The 25018-nt window shown below is 39.5% G+C and overlaps 1 protein-coding gene and 1 long non-coding RNA gene across 3 annotated transcripts in view; one reads left to right on the top strand and one right to left on the bottom strand.

Moving 5' to 3' along the window:
- The window catches only part of LOC124123232 (protein FORGETTER 1-like), a 490282-nt gene extending 465500 nt beyond the window's left edge, over nt 1-24782 (top strand). For both annotated transcript variants that reach the window (XM_048391344.1, XM_048391343.1), the window contains 4 exons: nt 7980-8063; nt 14204-14309; nt 16010-16160; nt 23111-24782. In XM_048391344.1, coding sequence (XP_048247301.1) covers nt 7980-8063; nt 14204-14309; nt 16010-16160; nt 23111-23728 — 959 coding nt within the window. In that variant the 3' untranslated portion in view covers nt 23729-24782. The remainder of the gene's footprint in view (nt 1-7979; nt 8064-14203; nt 14310-16009; nt 16161-23110) is intronic.
- LOC124123033 lies at nt 5899-8279 on the bottom strand. The gene is made up of 2 exons (XR_007219701.1): nt 7659-8279; nt 5899-7586 (listed from the first exon to the last, which is right to left on the bottom strand). It is a non-coding gene; the product is annotated as an uncharacterized LOC124123033 (long non-coding RNA).
- Nucleotides 24783-25018: the final 236 nt, after the last annotated feature.

Genomic DNA, 25018 nt, shown 5'->3' with positions numbered 1-25018 from the left:
CTTCGTACAGTTGTCATGTAATACATTGTAACACAATTGAGTTTCTACCCCAGTCTAATTGGTTGAAAAACATTAAGTGGGATTCAAAGCCCTGAGATCTTCAGCATTTTTTACAGTGCGTGATTAGTATTTTGTGAATATGTCAATATGCCCATATTTCCTTTGTCACAAAATTGGAAAATGTATTCAGCATGGAAATATGAATATCATGTTTATCATACATTTTGTTTCTAAATATTTGACAGAAAAGCAGACATTGTATTCCAGAGAGACTTGCCTGTATTACAAAAGTTGGAGCTACAGGAATTACCAAAATCTTTTTTTATTTACACTGTTAAAACATAATAAACATTGTGTTTTCAGATTTGCTGTTCTTATTCAGTGCACTGGCATCTGACAAATCTGGAAACACAAGTTTATCTCCTAAATATAATTGCTCATTATAGGATATATTAACAACTTCCAAACACTAAAAAAAAGTAAACTGGTCTGTACAGACTGCAGCAGTGAATTAAACTTATTTTACTGCTTGTACATTAGGCTAAAAAAAAATATAGTCTTGGTTCTCAGGCACCAGCCACATCATCATAAAGTTCGCTGCCAGTTTCATTTTTATTTCCCTTTTTAAAAAAAATATAAAAAAGTCCAAAGGTTGTCAAATACTGTATTACTTATCAAGGAATACATTTATGTAGGGAGGCCCTTTCCCAGGTTGATTGTACACAATTGTTTATCTGGTTACACAACTGTTTATTTGGTTAATAATTTTTTAATTTGAAGTTTACACAATATACAGCTTTTCCATTGGACGAGAGGTCGGTCACATGACCCGAAATTGACGACACAATTTGACGTTCATATGTTTTTCACAAGACCGTGTTCTTGAAATGACGTAAACACTGGCGGACAACTGCCACATTCCTGGGGAACCCCTGGGAATTCCATAGCACGAATAAATACAGAAGCATTGTTTCTCATCATTTAGACCTAATATCTTGAACTTAACATTTTAGCATACATTGGGATAAGTCAGAGTTCGACTGCATGTCTGATCAAAGGTATCTTTGCTACAACCCATCCTAGAGAACAAAACGAAGAAAAGCACATTCAAACTACCATCGTAGTAACTCGATTCGTGTCTAAACTACAGTGAAAGTCTGCAGCAATCTATGAATCTACCTTAGTATCTATTTGACACATCTTTACAATCACCTTTCAGTGATTGGCCAATTGATCAGTGATGACTAACACTTGTAATAGCCACAGGTTCATTAAACAATTCGGAAATCTTTCCCGTCACATTTATCGTGTCAGCCAATCTCATTAAAATCAGATCTTAATTCTCACTATCGCAAAACAAAGATCTGAGGACATCCCATTACGGGTCACATCAGAAAGACCTTTCATCCGACCAACCAAGCGTGGTTTACCAGATCATGAAAGTGACAGTCGGAATGTGATTTCTAATCATGCAACCTCGAAGATGTTAACACGGGGTATTCCAAAAGACAGTTATCGCCCATTAGACTGATTCTGTCAAAATTATCTTCTATATGTTGCTTCTGTGGGATAAACATTTGAACGGAGGAGGCGTTGCACAGTACTTGGGAAGCACTGCCATACAATTGCAACCATATATTAGACATTCTGGAATGTTTGTTTGTTCAGTTTTCAAAATTTTAATCGAGAACTTTGTCAACATATTTTTCAAGCGTAGTCTGAAATGAAAGTTGCAAGGTTGAAACGAGTGCCATAAAGCTTGAGAAAGCTGTTTTCTCATTGGCAAGCTCCGACCTTCATACAGTTTGACCCTCACTCTTATGAAGGTTCATACTCCAGTAAACTTACACAAAGTGAAAGTTAATTCTTAACACAACTGTTTATATGGTTACACCCCCACCCACTATATTTTAATCAAACATTGCCTGAGAACCAATTCTTTTATTCTTTAAGCCTTATTGTAATAACCACTATTGTCAAAAACAAGTCATACAAAAAAAACAATTTACCACAAACAGTGGTTCATAATAGATAGTTGATAACAAGGAGGGTATGTGTTGAAACAAGCCGAGGGGGACATTCAACAAGAAGACATATAAGATGGGTTTATATAACAATTGTCAAAGAGACATCATAGAGAATCACACAAGTTTATATGATTCATTTTGGCTGCAGACTAAAGATTAAACAGTGAAACCTTGGTGATCAAGATGGTTGTTTTTAATCCAAATTGTCCAGTTAAGATACACAAAAGTAAACAGTGGATAAACATGGTATGTCATCTGGCCTGACTGGTGCCCTTCTAAAAACGTGGTATGTCATCTATAGTCTGGAAGTTAATTTAAGGTACCAACGTTTACTACAATATCTGAAAAACTATTGGACCTACTCCAGTCAAAGTTAGTATGAGATTATTAAACAGTCATACATAACTGGATATTACATTTAAAGACAATCAGTGCATGAATAAAAAATCTGTCTATTTAGCTATCACTTTATTTCATCAACAACCAGACCTGTTCGTCACGGGTGGAACAAGCATTCATTGAAACAGCCATCTGCATAATGCTACCCTGCGTCACAGGGCCATATGACACAGTTGAATCAATCAACTCAACTCGAAAGGGTGCACGGGAATCACTCACGCACGAATACAGTGTTAGCGTTGGGCGTCTCAACGTGCTTGATTCCCGTGCACCCTTTTGAGTTGAGTTGATTGGTTCAACTGTGTCATATGGCCCCATGACGAACAGGTCTGGTTGTTGATGAAATATAATAATCTCATACCAACTTTGACTGAAGTAGGTCCGATAGTTTTTCAGATATTGTAGTAAACGTCGGTACCTTAAATTACCTTCCAGACTATAGTGTCCTTTTTAAGACTAGTCATGGACATTTATGCTATTTCCATATACAAAGTGTAATTGAAGAAAGGTTAACAGGCAATACTATGAATATATTTTAGGAGACAACAGTATAAAAAGTTTTGCATTTCTGGCTATGCTGTAGTGACACTTTCTGATAAACGAATCATATCACATGGCCAGCAAGAAACAAGAATAGGGTGAACCACAAGGAAAGAAATAACAAGTACTGTGTGTCAGTAATCACATTCAGCCTTACTGGTAATGAATGATGAACAATATCTATGCATATGTATAGATGTCAACTTTCTAACTGAGAAGTAACAAACATGGACCATTATTTTGTGCAAACTGATATGAGATACATTAAATGTAAAACTGGTCAGAAATGTATAGAAAGAATCTACAAATGTATCAACTGTATATCTTCTAAAAAATGTCGTCGACAAGAACTTGTATGTACAATATTATGTTTCAACAAACAATGAGGGAAACCTGGAGTAGCAAGCCTAAACCTTATCCTAGATACTAAGAACATGCATGTATGATTAATATACCACTAGATGTCTGCTACAAGCCCCAGGCCCTGCAGGACTAAACACTCAACCCTACAGTCATGTACAACTTGATGACATTTCACAAGAAATAATCAATATAGTGAAATAAGAATTATGTAGTTTGAAACAATCTTTCCAATTCATTCCACAGCCACATTAAGAATGAAACAATCCTATGTACATTTAAGCATTTGTAAGTTGTTTGAAGATTATATATGTTCCTTCAGGAAAGTTACACACAAATAGCTGCAACAGCAGAGGTTTATAGTTTCACAACCAGCAGAATAAGTGTGCTACCTATCCAAATAAATACTAGTATATTTTCTACTGTGGATGAGGGAGTATCTTTGTTTAGGGATCCAACTGAATTGGAGCTAAATACCCCAAATATGAAAACAGCCGAAGAGGTGAAGCTCTACACTTGTGTCTTGAGACTAAAGATTTGAGGCTTCAGATATCTCACCATGTTGGAGGTACATGGAACTTCCCCTTCAGCAGATTTACCCCAAACAGTGATATGTGTTAGTTTCCAATGCTTTTTTCATATTTACATTGAAGAGATCTATCATACTTTCCAAGGCAATGTTTCACTCTCTCTTTTGTTGCCTGAAAGGGAGACAATGCTCCTTGCTCTGGGGCCAAATTCAAATCAAGTCTTGATCTTGTAGTTAGTGCCATGTGTGAAACTGGAACATTGTGTTTGTGGCAATAATTGTGCCATGTGTGACACTGGGACATTGTGTTTGTGTTAATTGTAGTGCCATGTGGGGAACTGGGACATTGTGTTTGTGGCAATAATAGTGCCACATGTGAAACTGGGACATTGTGATTGTGGCAATAATTGTGCCATGTGTGACACTGGGACATTGTGTTTGTGGCAATAATTGTGCCATGTGTGACACTGGGACATTGTGTTTGTGTTAATAAAAGTGTCATGTGTGAAACTGGGATATTGTGTTTATGGTAATAGTAGTGTCATGTGTGAAACTGGGACATTGTGTTTATGGTAATAATAGTGCCATGTGTGAAACTGGGACATTGTGTTTATGGTAATAATAGTGCCATGTGTGAAACTGGGACATTGTGTTTATGGTAATAGTAGTGTCATGTGTGAAACTGGGACATTGTGTTTATGGTAATAATAGTGCCATGTGTGAAACTGGGACATTGTGTTTATGGTAATAATAGTGCCATGTGTGAAACTGGGACATTGTGTTTATGGTAATAGTAGTGTCATGTGTGAAACTGGGACATTGTGTTTATGGTAATAATAGTGCCATGTGTGAAACTGGGACATTGTGTTTATGGTAATAATAGTGCCATGTGTGAAACTGGGACATTGTGTTTATGGTAATAGTAGTGCCATGTGTGAAACTGGGACATTGTGTTAAGGGTAATTTGGGTAATGATTGTCTGCCAGATGAAAGTTGAGTTAGAAAACTAACAGTGGATTATAAACAACTTGAATAAACTTTGCTGGCATTGCCATGTTGTCCAGGCCTACCCCCTTTGCTTAAAGATAGGTAAGAAAGTAAATAAGCCAAAGGTGTTGCATAAAAGAAGTAATTGGTGAGTAGGGACTGCTCTGTTTGGGGTAATTGTTTAGGTTAGGTTAGCAATGACATAAATAGTTCCAAAGATAATGTACATATAAGGAAGTGACTACCTATGGATTCTATCAAGAAAATATGTGCACAGTTGCTATAGTATAGTGATCTTTATTATGGATAAGGCTGTCCTTGTCGTTATCGGGAGCACGCCTGTAGACAGTAATGTACAAGAAACATGTCCATGATGAAATATGATGGATGAGAATGCGACAATGATCCTTAGGTTTCTATTGACTAATATGTAGAAGCACACTTCCTGTAGTCAAGCAATGCTTTGTCTAGTAGATATATAGTTTTGTAATAATCATTTGTATGTATAAAGTGGGATCAATTAAAATTAAATTACATTACAAATTGAATCTGGTCAGAAGTCACATTGATTCTCAAGAAAAATTCAAAAACAAATCCCTATCCATGATCTATGCATGGATATCATAAACTGACATTTAAGACAAGGCTCTGTTCTGCATCTGCTCAGGCCACTCTGATCACAACATTTGACAACATTGAGTAAAGGTTTCAAGCTTGTTGTGCAATTGTGTATGTGTGTGTATCCATACACTGTAGTACAAGTGCTGTCATACATTGTAGTACAAGTGGAGCAAGGAGTCCTGAGATATTTTCAATAATGGCATTGTTCTTTTGCCAGTCAACAGAGGCAGAGTTGTTCTCACAGAAAATATCCAACACGTTTTGCAAGGTCTAGCCTGGCTGTTATCTGTGTGCTTCAACATGTCATTGTTTGATGCTTTTGAGTAACAGCAGAGCACTTGTACAGGAGGGTATATTGTTATGTACCCTTGTCAGGTCTCATACCTTTGGTAAGTTGTACCACTTTAGTTTGGCTTTGTGAATATGTCCATCTCATCTCCTTCCCAAGTGGGGACATACGGGAATGTACTGTTGTTTTAGCTTGGAAATTCCACATCAGAAAAAGGTTTCAGGAACTGCTTTTCTTCATTCTGACTCCTGACTTCCAGAAACATTTTCTACCATCATGTATAGAAAGGTTGCTGTGTTGACAGCTGTTGTCATCTGTTCAGTAACTGAACATTTCAGGGTTTTTTCATGAATCTATAGCTGCTCTATGCTTTTCCCACAGCGAGTCCCAGTTCCTGAATCGCAAGAGTACAATGTGCTGAACTGTCCCACAAGTGTTCATGGCATGCTTCTCAGTGTTATGCACAGAACTGTCAGGGCACCCTGAGATATGCCTTTGTACTTTATTGCTACAATACATTCAGAAAAAGTATGAAATTTGTATTTGTTATAAGATAAATGCAGAGTTTAAAAGATGAATGTGAAAGATATATATTGTAGCTAGGATACAAAAGTGTTTCTAATCCTTTACATATTGTGTTACAGTATGACACTATAACCTATTGTAGAATACAAAAGTGTTTCTAGTTCTTTACATATTGTGTTACAGTATGACACTATAACCTATTGTAGGATACAAAAGTGTTTCTAGTTCTTTACATATTGTGTTACAGTATGACACTATAACCTATTGTAGGATACAAAAGTGTTTCTAGTTCTTTACATATTGTGTTACAGTATGACACTATAACCTATTGTAGGATACAAAAGTGTTTCTAGTTCTTTACATATTGTGTTACAGTATGACTCTATACCCTATTGAAAAATACAAAAGCATTTCTAGTTCTTTACATATTGTGTTACAGTAGTATTATTACTCTTATAACCTATTGTAGGATACAAAAGTGTTTCTAGTTCTTAACATATTGTGTTACAGTATGACACTATACCCTATTGTAGAATACAAAAGCATTTCTAGTTCTTTACATAATAGTGTTACAGTATGACACTATAACCTATTGAAGGATACAAAAGTGTTTCTAGTTCTTTACATATTGTGTTACAGTATGACACTATAACCTATTGTAGGATACAAAAGCATTTCTAGTTCTTTACATATTGTGTTACAGTATGACACTATAACCTGTTGTAGGATACAAAAGTGTTTCTAGTTCTTTACATATTGTGTTACAGTATGACACTATAACCTATTATAGGATACAAAAGTGTTTTCTAGTTCTTTACATATTGTGTTACAGTAGTATTATTACTCTTATAACCTATTGTAGGATACAAAAGTGTTTTCTAGTTCTTAACATATTGTGTTACAGTATGACACTATACCCTATTGTAGAATACAAAAGCATTTCTAGTTCTTTACATATTGTGTTACAGTAGTATTATTACTCTTATAACCTATTGTAGGATACAAAAGCATTTCTAGTTCTTTACATATTGTGTTACAGTATGACACTATAACCTATTGTAGGATACAAAAGCATTTCTAGTTCTTTACATATTGTGTTACAGTATGACACTATAACCTGTTGTAGGATACAAAAGTGTTTCTAGTTCTTTACATATTGTGTTACAGTATGACACTATAACCTATTGTAGGATACAAAAGTGTTTCTAGTTCTTTACATATTGTGTTACAGTATGACACTATAACCTGTTGTAGGATACAAAAGTGTTTCTAGTTCTTTACATATTGTGTTACAGTATGACACTATAACCTATTGTAGGACACAAAAGTGTTTTCTAGTTCTTTACATATTGTGTTACAGTAGTATTATTACTCTTATAACCTATTGTAGGATACAAAAGCATTTCTAGTTCTTTACATATTGTGTTACAGTATGACACTATAACCTGTTGTAGGATACAAAAGTGTTTCTAGTTCTTTACATATTGTGTTACAGTAGTATTATTACTCTTATAACCTATTGTAGGATACAAAAGTGTTTCTAGTTCTTTACATATTGTGTTACAGTAGTTTTATTACTCTTATAACCTATTGTAGGAATAATCTGACATGAACATATTATTCCTGACTTGAATGAAAGGCCTTTGTACAAGTGTGTGATTCTTGCTGTTGTTTGCCACAGTGTCATCCTCTTATATTCCAGAGGAAGGATGGAAGAAACATTACGACCAGAGTCGAGACCTGTGCATCCATGGCCGTACCTGCCGACATCACCCGCACTGCACGGGTACAGTTGCTATATTGATCTGAAAATACAAACATTCAAATTTTAATTTGATTATTTCACTGATATGACAAAGAATATATATATGTATAGAAAAATGGGAGGACACCCTACCTTCTGTGTATGGACAACCTTCACCAGTTACATGAGGAGTACAGGAGAAGAAGGAGAAGAAATGTTTATTCCAGTGTCATGTGCTACATACATGTTCATCATAAGTCATTTCATACTCATAATTTAAAAAATACGAGCACCCAGCCAATTTGGCTAATGAAACACTTTTAAAACAGATACATCGTAGTTAAAGTAAAGTTGAATAACGATAGCACATGTGTATATAACAAAGTACACCCCAATTTATAAAATACATCCATGCCATGCCATGCCACAATGCATAATAATATGGTATAATACACCATACCATATACAAGACATTTCTTCTGTTTGCATGCTTTTATAATGTCATACAAGTTTTACACACACACACACACACACACACACACACACACTGTCAGCATTATTGTGGCAATTACAAATGTTTACAGATGTGTCAAATAGATACTAAGGGTACATTCAGAGATTGTCACTGTCGTCGGTCACTGTCAGTCTAGACACAGATCGAGTTCATTGTTGGATGTGATGCGTCATAGCGAGGATATTCATCAACAGGCATGGAGTTAAACTCTGACTTTTCCCAGTATATGCTGAGTATAGGATCTAAATGATCAGAAACAATGCTTATGTATTTATTTACATATGCTTATGAACGTCATAAACGTGACCAACCTCTCATCAGACGGAAAAGTTATATGTTGTCTAAACTTTACATTATTGTCTCCAAAACTTGCTCACAGATTTCTGATCTGAGTTTAAACATGGCCATCACACTGGCCATATTTAGAACCCCTTTAATGGCTATTAATCACCGCCTGTTTTCAAACTGGATTTCAATTTGACACAGGTTTAATTAAATTTTTGGTGATAGTTTTTTTTGTTTTGTTTTTTACCTTGATTCAACCTTTGCAGCAAAATAGTTGGCGTTACCACACTGCATATGCTGTCATTGCCAATAAACCCCACTGCACAATTTTATCAAATTATCTTCATATATTGGGGGTGCAATGGCAAATGGTAGGTTTTTTCATATGGTTGCTATGGCAATCAAATTTAACTGTCTCTCAGTGGAGGTCCATGCACAATTTCACCATCCTATACTCATTTAAAATGGGAGAAAATAGCCACAGACATTGGGCCAGCACCTTTGCCAATTTATCAAGTTAGTTACCTCTTGACTGATCAAATCAAAAACAGCTATTACTCAGGCCATTGGAGCAAGGGCTAGGGACCTACAGCACTTCAAAGAGGGGTCTGTTTCTTGAGGCGGACTACTTACATGACCATGTGACCCCCAGTGACCCCAACACTGACCTTTGCACTCTCAAATATTTTTTCCTCTTTTCCTCTCAATCTGCTTGATTGATGAAGCTGAAATTGGGCATGCAGATTGATGGTTAGTGAGACATCTTATCTTGTCTAAATCAGTGTTCTTTCTTCATTGGTAGCTACTTTTGTTTTAATATTTCAAAATGATAAATCATAAATTAACCTGACTCATAGTAATTGCTTATCTCATCTCATTTCAGGAAGTTAGTGGAAATCTCCTGTGCAGGAGAACATAGAAAACATCTCTGTCAAACACATAGTTCATTGCAACTGTATTTGGGCTGTTGAGGCCGTTTGTATATTAGTGAAAACCAGTTGAACGTGATCGGGGTCCAAATGGACACAGAAATGGAAAAGAACGAGTACCGAGCAGTCATGAAGTTTTTGACTTTAGAGAAAAGTACTCCCCAAGAAATTCATGACCACATGTCACAAGTGTATGGGGATAAGTGCCCTAGCTATTCCACTGTTAGATGTTTGGCAGCTATGTTTAATGCTGGGAGAATATGCCTTGATGAACCTAGGTCTGGACGTCCCTCAACTTCCATCAATGAAGATTCAATCAAGGAGATAGAAAAACTTATACTGTCAGATAGACATATTACCATTGCTGAACTTGAGGAAGACACAAGGTAAGCCATGGATCCAATGAAACTTTTATTCATGAACATTTACAGATGAATAAGATATCTGATCTTTGGGTGCCAACGTTTCTAAATTCTGATCCAAAGGAAAAAAGAATTGACATCGCCAGGGAGAAAATTTAGAGCTAATTGAGGAGGATTTCGTCAAATTCAAAAAAGATTTCTAACGGGTTATGAAACATGGGTCTACCACTATGATCCCGAATCCATACATCATTCCATGGAATGGCACTATTCCACTTCTCCGGCATCAAATAAGTTGAAGTCTTCAAGATCAGTGAAGAAAGTTATGGCTATTGTATTCTGGGATACAAAGTGTGTGATCCTTGTTTATTACTTAGAAAGTCAAAAGACGATTATCAGTACCTACTATGCTGATTTCTTCATTGCCTGAGAGATTCTATCAAAGGTGGCTTCAGAAAACTTCTTCCTGACTGGAATTGAAAAGCTTCACTATCAATATGAGAAGTGTATTGAAAAGCAGGACGGTTATGATGGAACTTTTTGCCTACATCTTTTCATATTTTTGGACTTTAAAGTACACACTTTTTCTGTCATAATCTGCCATATGCCATAATCCATATGAAATTATTACAAGAGCACTATCGTTCAGCCAACATGGAACCTACACCGATAACAAATTAACAATTGATTAGACACTCAACAGAGTCGTCATTCGTTGACAATCAAGACAGGATAAGACATCAACTGGGTCATTCATTGAAAGTTCACCACTATGATGGGAAGAGTTTCATCGAATGTTGACAATTTTCAGTTATTTAGATGCTTGCTTAGATCTACCTGCAACTGCACCGGCCACACCACACATTCAGCAAAAAAATAACTACATATTCACCATTATGCTTCAGAAGTTTCCTGTCTACCATACAGTTCACACTGGATTGCCAGTGTGTGGAGATTGAACCTCGTCTCAATGCAAGATTCCTTGTTCCTGCGCAGGGTTTTTTATATGTCATGTCTCAAGATTTCTCTGACTGTTAACAAACCCAACTATCCTGGAAATAGGTCAGACTGACCTAATGCGAGCCATGCTGTACACTCTTACAGATTGGTTTGCATGATTACAAAATTTGCTTCAAACAAAATGGCGGCACCCAGTCAAGACAATCTTTTTGATAGTCAAGATTTATATTGTATTAGAAAGGGTCTTACCTCATGAAGTGCATCAGATCACTAGAGCACTTTGTTTAAGAACATGAAAACATTTGGAAAATATCTGTTGATGCCCAGTTAATGGTACACATGCTTTGCAAATTCTGTAGTAGACCGATGTTGAAATCCACGTTGTTTACGAACCAGACGTCTAGTTCATTACACGATTTTGATTGGACTATGCATAGACTAGTTGGTCCAGCCAAAATGTAACTCTGGAATTCCAGCCTATTTCAGCAAGGGTGGAAACTGGATTTTATAGTCAGTTAACGGCCTTGCCTTGGGAAATGAGCTTTTCATCGTCGCCTTAATACAAGAAACACTTACAGGACATCCCCCCTTCACCCGAACTATATGTCAACATAGCGAGGATCAACCCTGGAGGACAAGTCATCCCTCACTTATTGATGATCAGCAGTTGTTGAATATAGACACATAGATGCAACATACGGTCCCAGTGATCTTTTACGTTCCTTAAGGCACAGTTTCCTAGTAACTTCTGCATGGTCTCGATCACCCTACTTTGTATAACCATTGAGACCACAGAATTATATATTCAGCCGTGATCTACCAGATACCAGTACAGCTTTGACTTTGATTCCGTTACATCGATACCTCGACATTCAGACATTCAGTTGGGGAGCGCACTTTATAGGTGGATATATTTGCAACAGACAGATAGCAACCTTTGTCTCACTATTTCCAGACCCTCAGGCTTAGGCCAACTATGCGCTGGCAGTATCTTGAGAGATACTTCATGCATATGCGTTCCCTCCATCAGCATTGTTATCTCTGATATTATAGAAGATCCTACCCACAAAGAACCTGCAACTGCTTTTGCTTTTGGTCGGTCCTTAATGGCCAGCGAGTACATGGTTTCCAGACCTACTCCCATTAGCAGGAAGTCCAGCAATAAAACGCCTGAACAGGTCAAATTTTCTTCTACATTCAAAACAGGTTCATTCAAGACCAGGGCTCTTCGAGCTTACACACATGGAACATATCCCAAACAGCCTCACAAAACAAGGATTTCCATCAGAGCAGCTAAGGCAGTTTCCCAAGCTCATCGTAGATCAAAAAGGAATTTATATGATAACAAATGGAAGAGTTCTGACCAGTTTGCGAAATCCAAAGGTTTACAGGAGCTATAGCTACTTCTCCACAAGTAGCAGATTTCTTGTGTCATTCAAGAACCATAAAAAATTTCAAACAATTTACTCTGGGCACTTACCTGGCAGTGATTAGTTCCGTTCTGACTATGTCTAATGGAATAAAACACAAAAAGTTCCCGAACTAATAACCCTATTGAGATGTTAGACTTGAACGTCAATAGAGGAAGTTCGGAGCCCCAGTTTGTGACCTAAGCATAGTGCTACAACATCTTACATGTGATGCGTACGAACCTCTTCAACAAGCGGATTTTTTAAAATCCTTTATCTTCTAACACTAGCCACGGCGGCCAGAATGTCTTGAGGTATATGCAGTTGACTTTAGTCATACCAGATTGACATCAATGATCATGCATTGGCCCACCTCATGTTAAGAGGGACTTCATCAGCTGCCTGAACAGCCTGAAAGACATTCTCCCAGCATTCTCCTCCATCGCAGGAGAGGAATTTATGGATTTATCTACAAAAACCAGAATCGAGAAGACAAGGATTTATAGAGACACTATATTTCTTTATCGAGAAATGCTTCATGAGAATTTTCCTGAACAACCATCTCCTTCTGGATGAGAGCAGTCCTACTCAGCAGGGCAGCAGGTTTGGACCCTCAGTCAGCATCCAACCCACATAGAGTCAGAGCTACTCCATTCTAGCCCTACAAATCCGTGACGATTATTGATGGTTGTTTCTGAAGATTGGACACTGTCTTCGTGAACCATTATCTCGGAGATTTCTCCATGTCACCAGCAGATAGACTAAGAGATTACATTCACCCACAATCACATAGACGTGTTGATGTCATGTTACTGGCCCATAACCAATGAGAGTCCAGGCCCCCTGTTTTACTTCGTAATTCAGCACATGAGTGATGACGATTGTGTTTAGTTTATGCTCTTCTCTTAAGACGACAATTGTTTAAGGCAAACAAGATTAATCTTATGTAAGCCTTAGCAAATCCACAAAATCTTCAAGATGTACTTCAAGAATTTCAACCACATTCCCATGGGGTTTAGAACAGGTCACAACTATGACACATAAAGATGGAACTCACCACTTACTATGATATTCAAGCAATTAGTGTGAGTTAGGATAAGGTATTTATACTTATCCTGACTCATACGCGAGAGCACCCTCCCAGCCATCAACGCTCTTCACTGATATGTTTCAGTCTGTTAAGTAGGAAAAAGGGAGAGAGTGACGGGTTACCGGCCTTGGTCACCTGGCTCGGGTGCTCCTTCACGTATGAAGGGTGCATTCGGGGAGATGTTTTCTCTGTTTTTCAGGAACACAGCACAGGAAGTTTCCACTACCTTTCGGAATGAGATGGGATAAGCAATTAGTATGAGTCAGGATAAGTATAAATAATATTTTTACCCTTATGAAAAAACTGACAAATCTGTCCTAAAATCCATACAGTCACTCTAGTACTTGCAGAGGGATATATTTCCAAATCCCTGATGTGTACCACCCTAGAATCCAGAGTTGTACCTTGGGTTCACAGAGCCTGGCTAGGAACCCTCTGGCTATGAGGAAACCTACATCTATATGTATTCCTCAAATAGACTGAGCCTGTGTTACAAATGTTATATTTGGGATAACACTTTCTTAGTAAAGTACAGATTCTCATACTTTTGGGGGGTTGAGTCCCGTCCCGGATTTGAACTTAACGAGCCTGCGTTGTTTTACTTTCTAATCTAAAACATCATGTATGTTTCAGTTGGAAGTAGAACATATCCACTTCACCTTCTATGTGGGAACATTGTAACATTAATGTCAGTGTTGGAAACCACCATCAACAAGTTTGCTCTAAAACTTGGGCTGAGGTAAGCTGGAGACTGAAAATATTTGTTTTGTATATACATTCAAACGCCACTGTGTCAAACTTTCACATGTCAAACTTACAGTTGTCTCGAGGTAAAAGCTTGGTCCCTATGTATTCCTTCTTTTTTCATCTGTATTTAACCTCCGATGTGTCAAATTTGATGTGTCAAAGTTACAGATATTTCAAAATTAAATTTCCAGTCCCAAATATGTTCTTCCAACACAAATTTACCCGGATAAGATGATCTCGGCACGACTCATCGTTCATCATGGTTCAATTAACAAGACTTAAACAAGCCGGAAATCTCCACTGCTTTGAGTCAAATGTGTCAAAGTGCCTACTGTCTTACACTCACTCACACCTGACTTCCAAGAAACGTTCAACTGATGTGTCTATCAGGGATTAACAGGCCATTTGATCCACACCAAGCACAGAATGTGATGTGTGTCACGTGTTTATCTTGTGATTACAAATTGTGGAATGTGTCATGGATTAGGATTTGGTAGTCTGTTTGTTTTACTGGTGTTATAAAATGACGGATAGACAGATCGGTACGGTTAGCAACATTACAGCAATCTAGTGTTTTTTCACTTCACTTGAATGCTCAGTCATGTTGCAAACCGTCCTGATTCATTTCCGTATCTATCCTTCTTTTTATAACACCAGTGAACAAAAAGCCTGTTAATGCAAATCCTAATCTGAAACGAATTCCACAAGTTACAATGACAACATAAACAGGTGACAATGACAACTCTCCTCTCCACTTGTTGATCAAATTACCCTTGTTTTCCCTCACAAGATTAGACTACAAGTGGATGTGTTGTGAGTGAATACAAGGGTAGACTACCAGTGGATGTGTTGTGAGTGAATACAAGGGTAGACTACCAGTGGATGTGTTGTGAGTGAATACAAGGGTAGACAACCAGTGGATGTGTTGTGAGTGAATACAAGGGTAGACTACCAGTGGATGTGTTGTGAGTGAATACAAGGGTAGACTACCAGTGGATGTGTTGTGAGTGAATACAAGGGTAGACTACCAGTGGATGTATTGTGAGTGAATACAAGGGTAGACAACCAGTGGATGTGTTGTGAGTGAATACAAGGGTAGACAACCAGTGGATGTGTTGTGAGTGAATACAAGGGTAGACAACCAGTGGTTGTGTTGTGAGTGAATACAAGGGTAGACAACCAGTGGATATGTTGTGAGTGAATACAAGGGTAGACAACCAGTGGATGTGTTGTGAGTGAATACAAGGGTAGACAACCAGTGGATGTGTTGTGAGTGAATACAAGGGTAGACTACCATTATATGTGTTGTGAGTGAATACAAGGGTAGACTACCAGTGGATGTGTTGTGAGTGAATACAAGGGTAGACAACCAGTGGATGTGTTGTGAGTGAATACAAGGGTAGACTACCAGTGGATGTGTTGTGAGTGAATACAAGGGTAGACGACCAGTGGATGTGTTGAGAGTGAAAACATGGGTAGACTACCAGTGGATGTGTTGTGAGTGAATACAAGGGTAGACTACCAGTGGATGTGTTGAGAGTACCTGGAGTTCAAATTGCTGTGCAAGGTGGCAGGATCCTGACAGTTTATTTTTTGTTTCGAATGAAGACCTGGGTACACAACTAACAGCTGTGTCCTGAAAAAAACACACTGTCTAATCTAATACTGGAAATTTAATTAACTGTTTTTCAGTAAATATGACACACAGCTGCGTGTTGTACGTGTGGAATTGGACAACGGAGAGAGACTGGTGGGAATAAGGTACCCAGAAGTCCTTATACAGGAAGTGCAGAGATCACTGAAGGAACAACACATCTTCATGCAGCAAAGTCTACCAGCCATGGTATGAAATGGACTTTTCTTAAATTTACCAAGTCTTCATCTCAGTCAGAAAACATTAATTTTCAGAAATGGTTGATGATAGCAAAGTGGTGGAGAAAAGGAGCATTTTGTTTTGCATTATATTTTAACTTTTAACAATACTTGTTTCTGCTTCAATATAACCGATTGGTTTCAAATCAGAACAATCCAGCCTTCCTCTAATTAAGATAGACAGCTGTATCCCGGCATAAGAACACACTGTCGTATCAGTGTCACTTGAACAATTTTTCCATAATTAATGTATCGAAACTGATGTTGAAATGTTTAACTAATGCAGTACCTACTTGTGAGTAATTAAAATTTCTTCTTTATCATAATATATGGTAGGGACACGGGTGACTATGCATTGACTTGTACCCACCACAAACAAATTGGAAGCTGGGTTTTTTTTCAAAAAGGGGATTGCAATATTCACTCACTCACTCAAACAGTGGACATGTGTCCTTTATGAAGACATAACACATAAAATGACAAAGGTCATAGTCGTAAGAATTCAATATCAAGCAGTTCCTGGTCATCCTTCTGCCCAGATTATTGCACTTCCACAGCCCAAAACTGTCCACCATATGAATTTGGTGAAAAAACATTTATGGTAACGGTGGTACACCCTGGCTCTGCCATCAGTTTGAGCCCGCATAAATCTTGAATCATTGCTGAACCAAACAGTTCTCAATCGCTGGTTGGGCCATTATCTGAGTTGTGCTTCATGATGGCCTGCTGTTGTAGACCTTTGTTGCAAATACTGTAGCCTGGACAGCCTGACATGGGGTGGTCATGTGACATTCTGTTAGTACCCATACCAATGTCAAGACATGGTACCCAGGGACCCTGATTTACAGGTAAACAGTTTCTTACTGAGCAATCCGCAACTTTTATAGGCCTATTCATGATGTTTCCTGTGCACATGCATCAGTCTCATAGTTCTCATGCTACCTGACGTTTCTGTGTTCTTACATTGTCGCCATTTTTAAGGAGAATATGGTCAAATGTTATGAAAGTTTTCTCAAACGTACTGGCTAGCGACAAGTTGTCGCAGTTGTGCAAACACATTGTTTGAGTGCTTGTGATCTTTTGCCAGTTTTCTTCAAAACGGAGAAATATTTATCTGAATGATATGCAAAATTGACTCTATATATGTTTAATGTTCTAGATAAGTTCAGCCAATTTTTAAAATCTCTTCAGTTATTTCCTTCCCAAAATGTAATTTTACAACCAAATTTAGCTCTTCCTTTCAAACATTCATAGTAACATGCATATATTGTCAAATACATAGTTAATAATGTTATTGATAACTAAGTGTAGATCTTTTTTAAATATTGGGTAGCATCTGTTGGAAGATGACACGTTGAAAGAAAACATATTTTATTCATAATAATGATTAAATATATGAATGAAGAGGAATGTGTGCTTAGATTGCACCTGCTGTTCAGACGATGGAAAATACAGTTGCTTGACTGTAAACTTCTTTTTACAAATGTTTTGACGTCCCCTCTTTCTGGGGTATTTAAGAAATCGACTGAAATTTTTTCCACTGACTGAAAGAACCACATTTGATCATAGTTTCACAATAATCAATGTTAAAAGTACAGTGAAATTAATTTTGGAATATTTTAGAAATACGAAAAATTGGCAACAATGGATGTTGGCAAGAAGAAATATTATTTTTAAACCTATCCTATCTCACACTTTGCATTTCTCCCTTCTTCTTCAATCCTATGTGGGAATGTACTTGAATCATGTTTCCAGCTTCTAAAACTAAAAATAGCCACCCAAGCCCCCCCTGTATCTCCATGGTTACGTCCAAAAGCTAGGTCAATTACGTGTGGCGACGTGTTTGAAAACATCACAGAATTATTGTCCTTCGCCAGTTTGTTCGAGTATCTTAAATAAAAAAAATATGGGAAAGAAGGACAATCAACGTCCTGCTTGTAAAGAATGCAGACGTACCTATTCCACGTCGGATCCCCACTCATTATGTTGCGACTGTCAGGGACAGTGCACCCTGGGTTCCCGATGTGCGGAATGTCATTCCTGAACTAACTTGGCTTTTAAAGTTTTTCCTGCAACGTTGTCGTCGTCGTATTGCCAATCGCCTTTCCAAAGCGGGTGATTCCAAAGCTAGTTCCAGCTCATCACGCCTTAAAGACAATCCTGTCGAACCTGTAATTTCTGTCACAGACGACACCTTCTCAGACAGCTTCATTACAGACGACTTGTCCTCTCGCGACCTGTCTACAACTCCAAAGCAAGATATGCAGTTCGATGTGCACCCGGTCTGTCTGATCAACCCTGGTCCTGCTCTCGTTATACCAGTGACAGATTGCTCCAGTCCTTTCAAAGTCCCGCTCTTGGATTCGGCAAGCTCTGCACACCCCCTGGGGGCTAGAGATACGGTCATCGATACAACTTCATCTCGGGTCGTTTTAGATCGTCACACTTCGGTACAACGTTCACCCTCCAAGACGACTGGTCGGCATTCCTGCTCCCACGATCAGCGCTCTCGTTTCAAGGATCAACATTCCCGCTCCCGGAATCGGTGCTCTCGCTCACAGGATTGGCGCTCCCGCTCCAAGGATTGGTGTTCCAGCTCCCGGGATCAGCGCTCTCGCTCAAAGGATCGGCATTCTCGCTCACGGGTTCGACGTTCGCGCTCGCACGATCAGAGATCTCGCTCACAGGATCGGCTTTCTCGATTGAGTTTCCATGAGTGTATAGAGACCAGTCATGCATCATTGACTACCAGCATAGCGGCTACCCTCACGTGACCTCGTCAGCGGGGGATATCACATGGCCCATAGAGGATGGGATACCTACCTGATCTACCATGACTCTTATTACCAGCAGTTTCCTGACTACCGCTCTCCTGCCGGCTACGCCTACCCACCTCACAGTTCACAGGATTGGCGTTCGGCTTCGTATAAAAAACAAGATCGTCGAAGTCATTCTCGGAGCCATTCTCCTCGGCGCACAGATCGCAGGAGCGTAATCCTTCTAGATCGGCTCCTCCCGACCCTTGTCCACCTATCCTACCCACGAGTTGGGATCACAGGGATCAACTTCGGAACCATCGTATAATTCTCTGGTTAAAGCAATATCCACTGACCTCCTTCACCGTTTGGATCAACCTACTGATCCTGTTCCGGTTCCGGTTGCCTCCCGTTCGACCCCACTCGGCTTAGGTGGTTCGGCCTCTACTTCGGGCAATCCCAATATCCAGGCTCAACCAACTGATAGTTCACACCCGTCAGGCGTTCTTGACGCCCCGTGTCAACGCCTTCATCTGTTGGGAGTTATGAACCAGCGGACCCTAAATCAGTCTTGCATTGGATAGCTGATATACTGCAGTTACAGCGGACGACTTCGGCTGCGGATAGGTTCTCTGGATTCGCAGTTCCATCGGCTAGTTCGTCCAAGATCACGCTCCCTCCAAGATGGACATTAACTCTAACCTAGATACGGCTTTCACGTCCTTTCGTCGACTTCAGGATCGTCTCCATATCCCCAGCTTCATCCTTGAAGACACAGACACTCATGGCATGTCTACTACGGTCGTCTCCCCCAAGATTGACAGTGACGTTTCTACTCTGTCTCAGAAGCGCTCAACCTCGTCTTACGTGGTTGAAGATAGGGACCTAACGCACTTGGATACCACAGTCCGCCGTACCCTCCCACTCGTGTCTACTATTTTGTCAGCCATGGACGCACTCTCCCTCTCTCTCTCCACTCATTCCCAAGAAGAGGCCTTTACTCGGGGGTTAATCAACCTTACACAAGACAAGCTTACGCAGATTTTGGACCTCCTCACTCACCACGCCGCTCCATGACGGCTCTTTGTCGCCGTGGTGTGCTACAACATTCTTCCTGGGATGACCAATTTAAGGCCAAACTGTATCAGCAACCCCTGCTGACGGGTTACAACAGGTAGCACAGGACGTGCAGAGAGATTCTAGCCATCAGGTCACGGTGGACCTTCTGCGTCTCCAGAAAAGACAATTGGAGGTTCAACAGAAAAAGGATCGCCAATATCTCAAATTTGTTCCTGCCCAGCGCGATTTACGTGAGCTTATTTCGTCTCGGCCTAATCCCTTGCCAGGTCGCGGCAGAGGTCAAAGAGGTCAACAGGGCTCAAAGACCTCCTCTGCTCGTTCGGTCGCCTAGACCGGACCCAAGAGCGCCAGCGAACCTTCCCAAGAGGGAGGGTCAGCAGGAACTTGACTCCTTTGCAAATCGGCACGACTGGGAACTTCCGCCCCCAGACGTTCCTGTTATAGCAACGCCCGTAGGCGGAAGACTCCAGATTTTTGCAGACAAATGGACCATGCTCGCAGACCCCTTTGTGACGCAGCTGCTTCAACAAGGGTATCGATTACCGATGATCGCACCACCACCTATGACACTCCATCCCCATCGGAAAACGTATCCGTCCAGGCAGCTACCAACATTGATCGAAACGGTAGGTACGTTACTAGCAAAAAACGCCATCAAAAAACCATGGGGACACACCAGCCATACATTAGTGCGGACACCGTGCGTAGACACCTCCACTGTCACAGGCCACACCGAAAACCCATTCTGAAACCAAGTCATCGCCGGGACCGTCTTCAGTGGGCAACACAGCACCAGCAGTGGAGAAGAGTCCTCTTCTCAGACAAGAGCTGTTACTGTATCTCAAAAGCAGATGGCAGAGAGATAGTCTGGCGATGCCATGGGGAACGTTAATCGGATGCTTGTGTTGTTGAGAGAGACTCGTTGGGTGGTCCGAGCATCATGGTGTGGGGCGGAATTGGTCTTGCACAGAGGGTCGGCACTGTGGTCTTCCAGAACATCGGTCCAGGGAGAGGCAATGGTGTCACATGCCATACCTCATTTGGCACGTCGCCGCAACTACGAGTTTCAGTATGATAACGCCCGTGCCCACACTGAGAGAGCAACAAGAGACTTCCTCCACCAGAATGGCATCAGAACCATGCAGTGGCCTGCCCCCAGGCAAGTGGGCTCAAGTGCCTATGGCCTTCATCAACTGCCTCATCCATTCCATGTATCGACGTTACACGGCAGTCATCAATACACATGGCGGACACACGTAATACTGACTTGTGATTCCAAATCCTCAGAGACTAGTGTTTTGACGCTTTAATTTCAATCTTGATGATCCGTTTGATGATCAGATGTCTCAAAGTATGTTTACAGTGTTTGGACAAATAAGGTTTATCTAATAAGGTAATATCTATCCATGGTGATGTTTCTTTTGCAGTTCAGTATATTATCTTGCGGCGATAGATCCACTAAGAAGACACAGAAAGAGACTTTTTATCTCCTGCAAGACTCATTCTCACAAGGACATTACCAAAGCCACAGTTGCCTGATGGCTCCAGTCCACCATTGCTGAAAGTATTGTTAAGCCCAGTATTCCACTCCTCTATTTGCATCTTGCTCAGCTCACGAAATTAGAGCTTTGGTTACAAACCGTGGACCTGATCAGCAGTCTCAAATGAACCACTGGTATCCTGCTAGTGGGGCTCACTGACCACTACACAAACTATTACCAACATGATAATTGGCCAGACCTTGTATGGATTCACTCCTTAGGTCATATTATTGTAGCTCCTAGCACTCATTAGCCAGTAGTTTTTGCCTTCTTCAGAAGGGGGCTGGCAAGGAGCAGACTTTTGCAGCTTCAGAAGGTGGGCACACCGCCTTATTATTTGATTATTGAGAATTGGATTAGTCAGGAGAAATTAACCGGAAATGACATCATGGTCTGGAAATGACTGGAAATGGCGTCATAGATTGGAAGGAAACAGGAAGTGCCATCATAACCAAAAATGCCGGAAGTGACATAATCAGAAGTAAATGGTGGCCGGAAGTGGTGTAACAAACCGGTAATGACATCATTTTTGACATCATTACAGATGAATAATAGGAGGTGACATCAAAACCAAACGTGAAATGTACCGAAAGTGATGTCACAACCAGAAATGATGGTCTTAAGAGATGGTTTTAAAACTTCTGATGACATCATTATCATGAACAACAACAAATATAAGTGTAGTTCTGGAGGATACCACATATGTGACTGTTTTCCTTCAGTTTTCAAGCCCTCTTGAGGTGATTTTACCTCTGGATTTGGATTAATAGATGGAATCACAAGAAGACTATTATCTACTGTCAGTTATACAGTGAGTTTACTTGAGGCAGAATCCGCCTTTTCCTCTGGAATATTCTGACAAAGATAAAATAGAGGTAGCAGATTCATAAGAATTATTGGAACAATTGACATCATTGTTTGTAATTCTAAGAATACTACCACGATTACATCAGAAGTACTCCTTTCAAACTCCCCAATCATCTGACTCTAGTTGGTAGATGTTTGGAAAGAAGTGAAGATTTTCTGGCCTTTGCACACGGGAGAGCTGTACGCTGCTTGGTGCTGTCTGGGAACAACTAGTTGTGTATAGTTGACAGTGAAGAGGACTTCTGTTGAAAATTGAAAAAATTAGTTATAGTGTGATTACAGCCAAAATATAGGGTTTGTGGCATTGAAGTAATAGAGGTAGAATTCTCAGAAGTATTATCAATGATAAGCATTGTTTTGATTTCTGTATAAAAGTTGTATTGGGTATTCCAATCAGGAAGTCATGTCGTTTCACCATGTCAGTTCATATAATTTTCTCACTAATGTAGGAAGATTCATGTGAGAAAAAAGGCAATGAAGAGGCTGCTTCTCTTTTTGCAAAGATTTCTTGTTAACCTTAACATTTAATTTAGATATTATGATATTTTAATCTTAAACTGTATTATAGATTTTGGGCTTATTTGGGGCGTATGAAGGCAAACACAATACCCAGCCTTGATCTTGGTCTGTTTTTCCATGTGAGTCTAAAGTCTTGTTGTCACTCTTTCTACTTGCAGAACCTCTCTGCTTGTCAGACCCAGCCCACTACACACCATGCTGTTGTGGCCAAAGAAGATTCAGCAAAACAGTTCAAAGTCATAAAGGAAGATGTTACTCCAGTTGTGCCCAAATGTTTTGCCAGGGCAATTAACCCACCCATAACCCTCAAAAACTTCTTCAAACCTGTTTCTAAGTTGAGTAATGAGGAGTGTGTTGCTTCAGTGTCTTCACAGCACACTGGAGAGTTAGAAGATGTCTCTACTGACATCATTGTCAAAGTCAATGAAACCAAGGTCAGAAGGACAGAGGACAAATTACAAGAAAAAGATGCTGTTGGTTTTGAAATTGAGGAAAAGAATCTTGTCACTTATCCAAAAAAAGTACAACCTTCTGACCTTATTTCCAGAGCAAGAACCAAAAAGGAAGGCAGAACTCAGAAAAGGTTGTCATGTGGAAGCAGTACACAGCCAGCTAAACGCTCAAAGCAGGTGTCACTCTTTTCATCATTTGCTAAACAGACCAGTTTGAGGGATGACAAGAGAGAAATGAATTGTCCAGTTTGTGGCAGGGATTTTCCAACTGGAACTTCAAATGAGACCATAAACCATCATGTAGATAATTGCCTTATAAACTAAATTATTGTCTGTAAGGCTCAAGACAAGCCTTTTGACAAACAATTTTACAGCATTTACCAGCAATCAAGCTATTTTGCAAATACCTTATGTGCCATCTTAAGCGCCCTGACCACTAAACTGTTTTTTCAGTATGCAATTCTCCACAACATTAGGTTGTGCAAAGAAATAATTCTGACAACCATTATTCTACCACAAATGAAACCATAACTGGCTTTGCTGATGGCCAAAATTACATGCTCACATGTTCATCATGACTCTGTGGCTCTATTAGCAGCCACATCCTTACATAAAAGTCAAACGTTTAAGTTGTTTTTGTTGGCTACATGACGGTGGTATGCAAATAGTGGAGTCTGGACCAGATAATCCAGTGATTGACATAATGAGCACAGATCTATGCAATTGGGATACAATGACATGCATCAACCAAGTCAGCAAGTCTGACCATCTGATCCCGTTAGTCACTTCTTTCAATAAGCATGGGTTCTGTTGACAAATATTACAGAACACAGCAACAAGTTTAACATATCATATATATGCTGCGTACGATATGTGACTCTGTGGCTGATTATAGGGCAAAAAGAACATTTTCAATATGGCTGGCATGGTAGCCATGTTAAAAGTTTAATTTTAATTATGTGAGCAACTTTTTTAGTCACCATGGCTGGGATCATTAATGGAAAGTTGCTGCTTCAAAGGCCTTCATAGTTTACGACAGAAAACTGACAGACCCACAAGTCAATTTAAGGATTGAATTATGATAGGCCAAGTAACAACTAAGATTCATTTCATGACAGTTTTTGGCATTTAAAACGTGTTCATATGTATTTATGAAAAAACATGTAAACTTTTGGGCTTTGTACAGGGCACTTCTAAATATTTCTTGCTGATTGGTCTAGAAGTTGGTCAGAGGCACTTAATAACCGAATATGGCATTTGTGTTGGTTAAATTGCAGGATATATCAATTTGACTTGTAACACTCATGATTTATATTTTATCTTAACAAGGTGGATGTAGAGAAGAAAGTTTAATCTGAAAATAAATGTCAGAAGGTTTTCACAGTGTTCTGTAATTTTAGCTCACCTAACTGAATGTGAAGTGAGCTTAAGGGTGTGATTGGTAGAAAAAAAATTAACTTGAGTACCTGATTTCAATGTTAGACATTTTTAGCTACATGATATATGAACCAAAGGAGTAGTCTTGCGTTGGTAGGGCTAGTGTATGAAGTCACTGTTGACAAGGCAACACATCCTTCAGCGTGTCTATTTCTTTGCATCATCTTAGTCAATGTG

This window comes from Haliotis rufescens, unplaced genomic scaffold, assembly GCF_023055435.1.
Source record: "Haliotis rufescens isolate VD_foot unplaced genomic scaffold, xgHalRufe1.0.p SCAF_9, whole genome shotgun sequence".
Classification (NCBI taxonomy): domain Eukaryota; kingdom Metazoa; phylum Mollusca; class Gastropoda; order Lepetellida; family Haliotidae; genus Haliotis; species Haliotis rufescens.
This window is presented reverse-complemented; position numbering and strand designations above follow the sequence as displayed.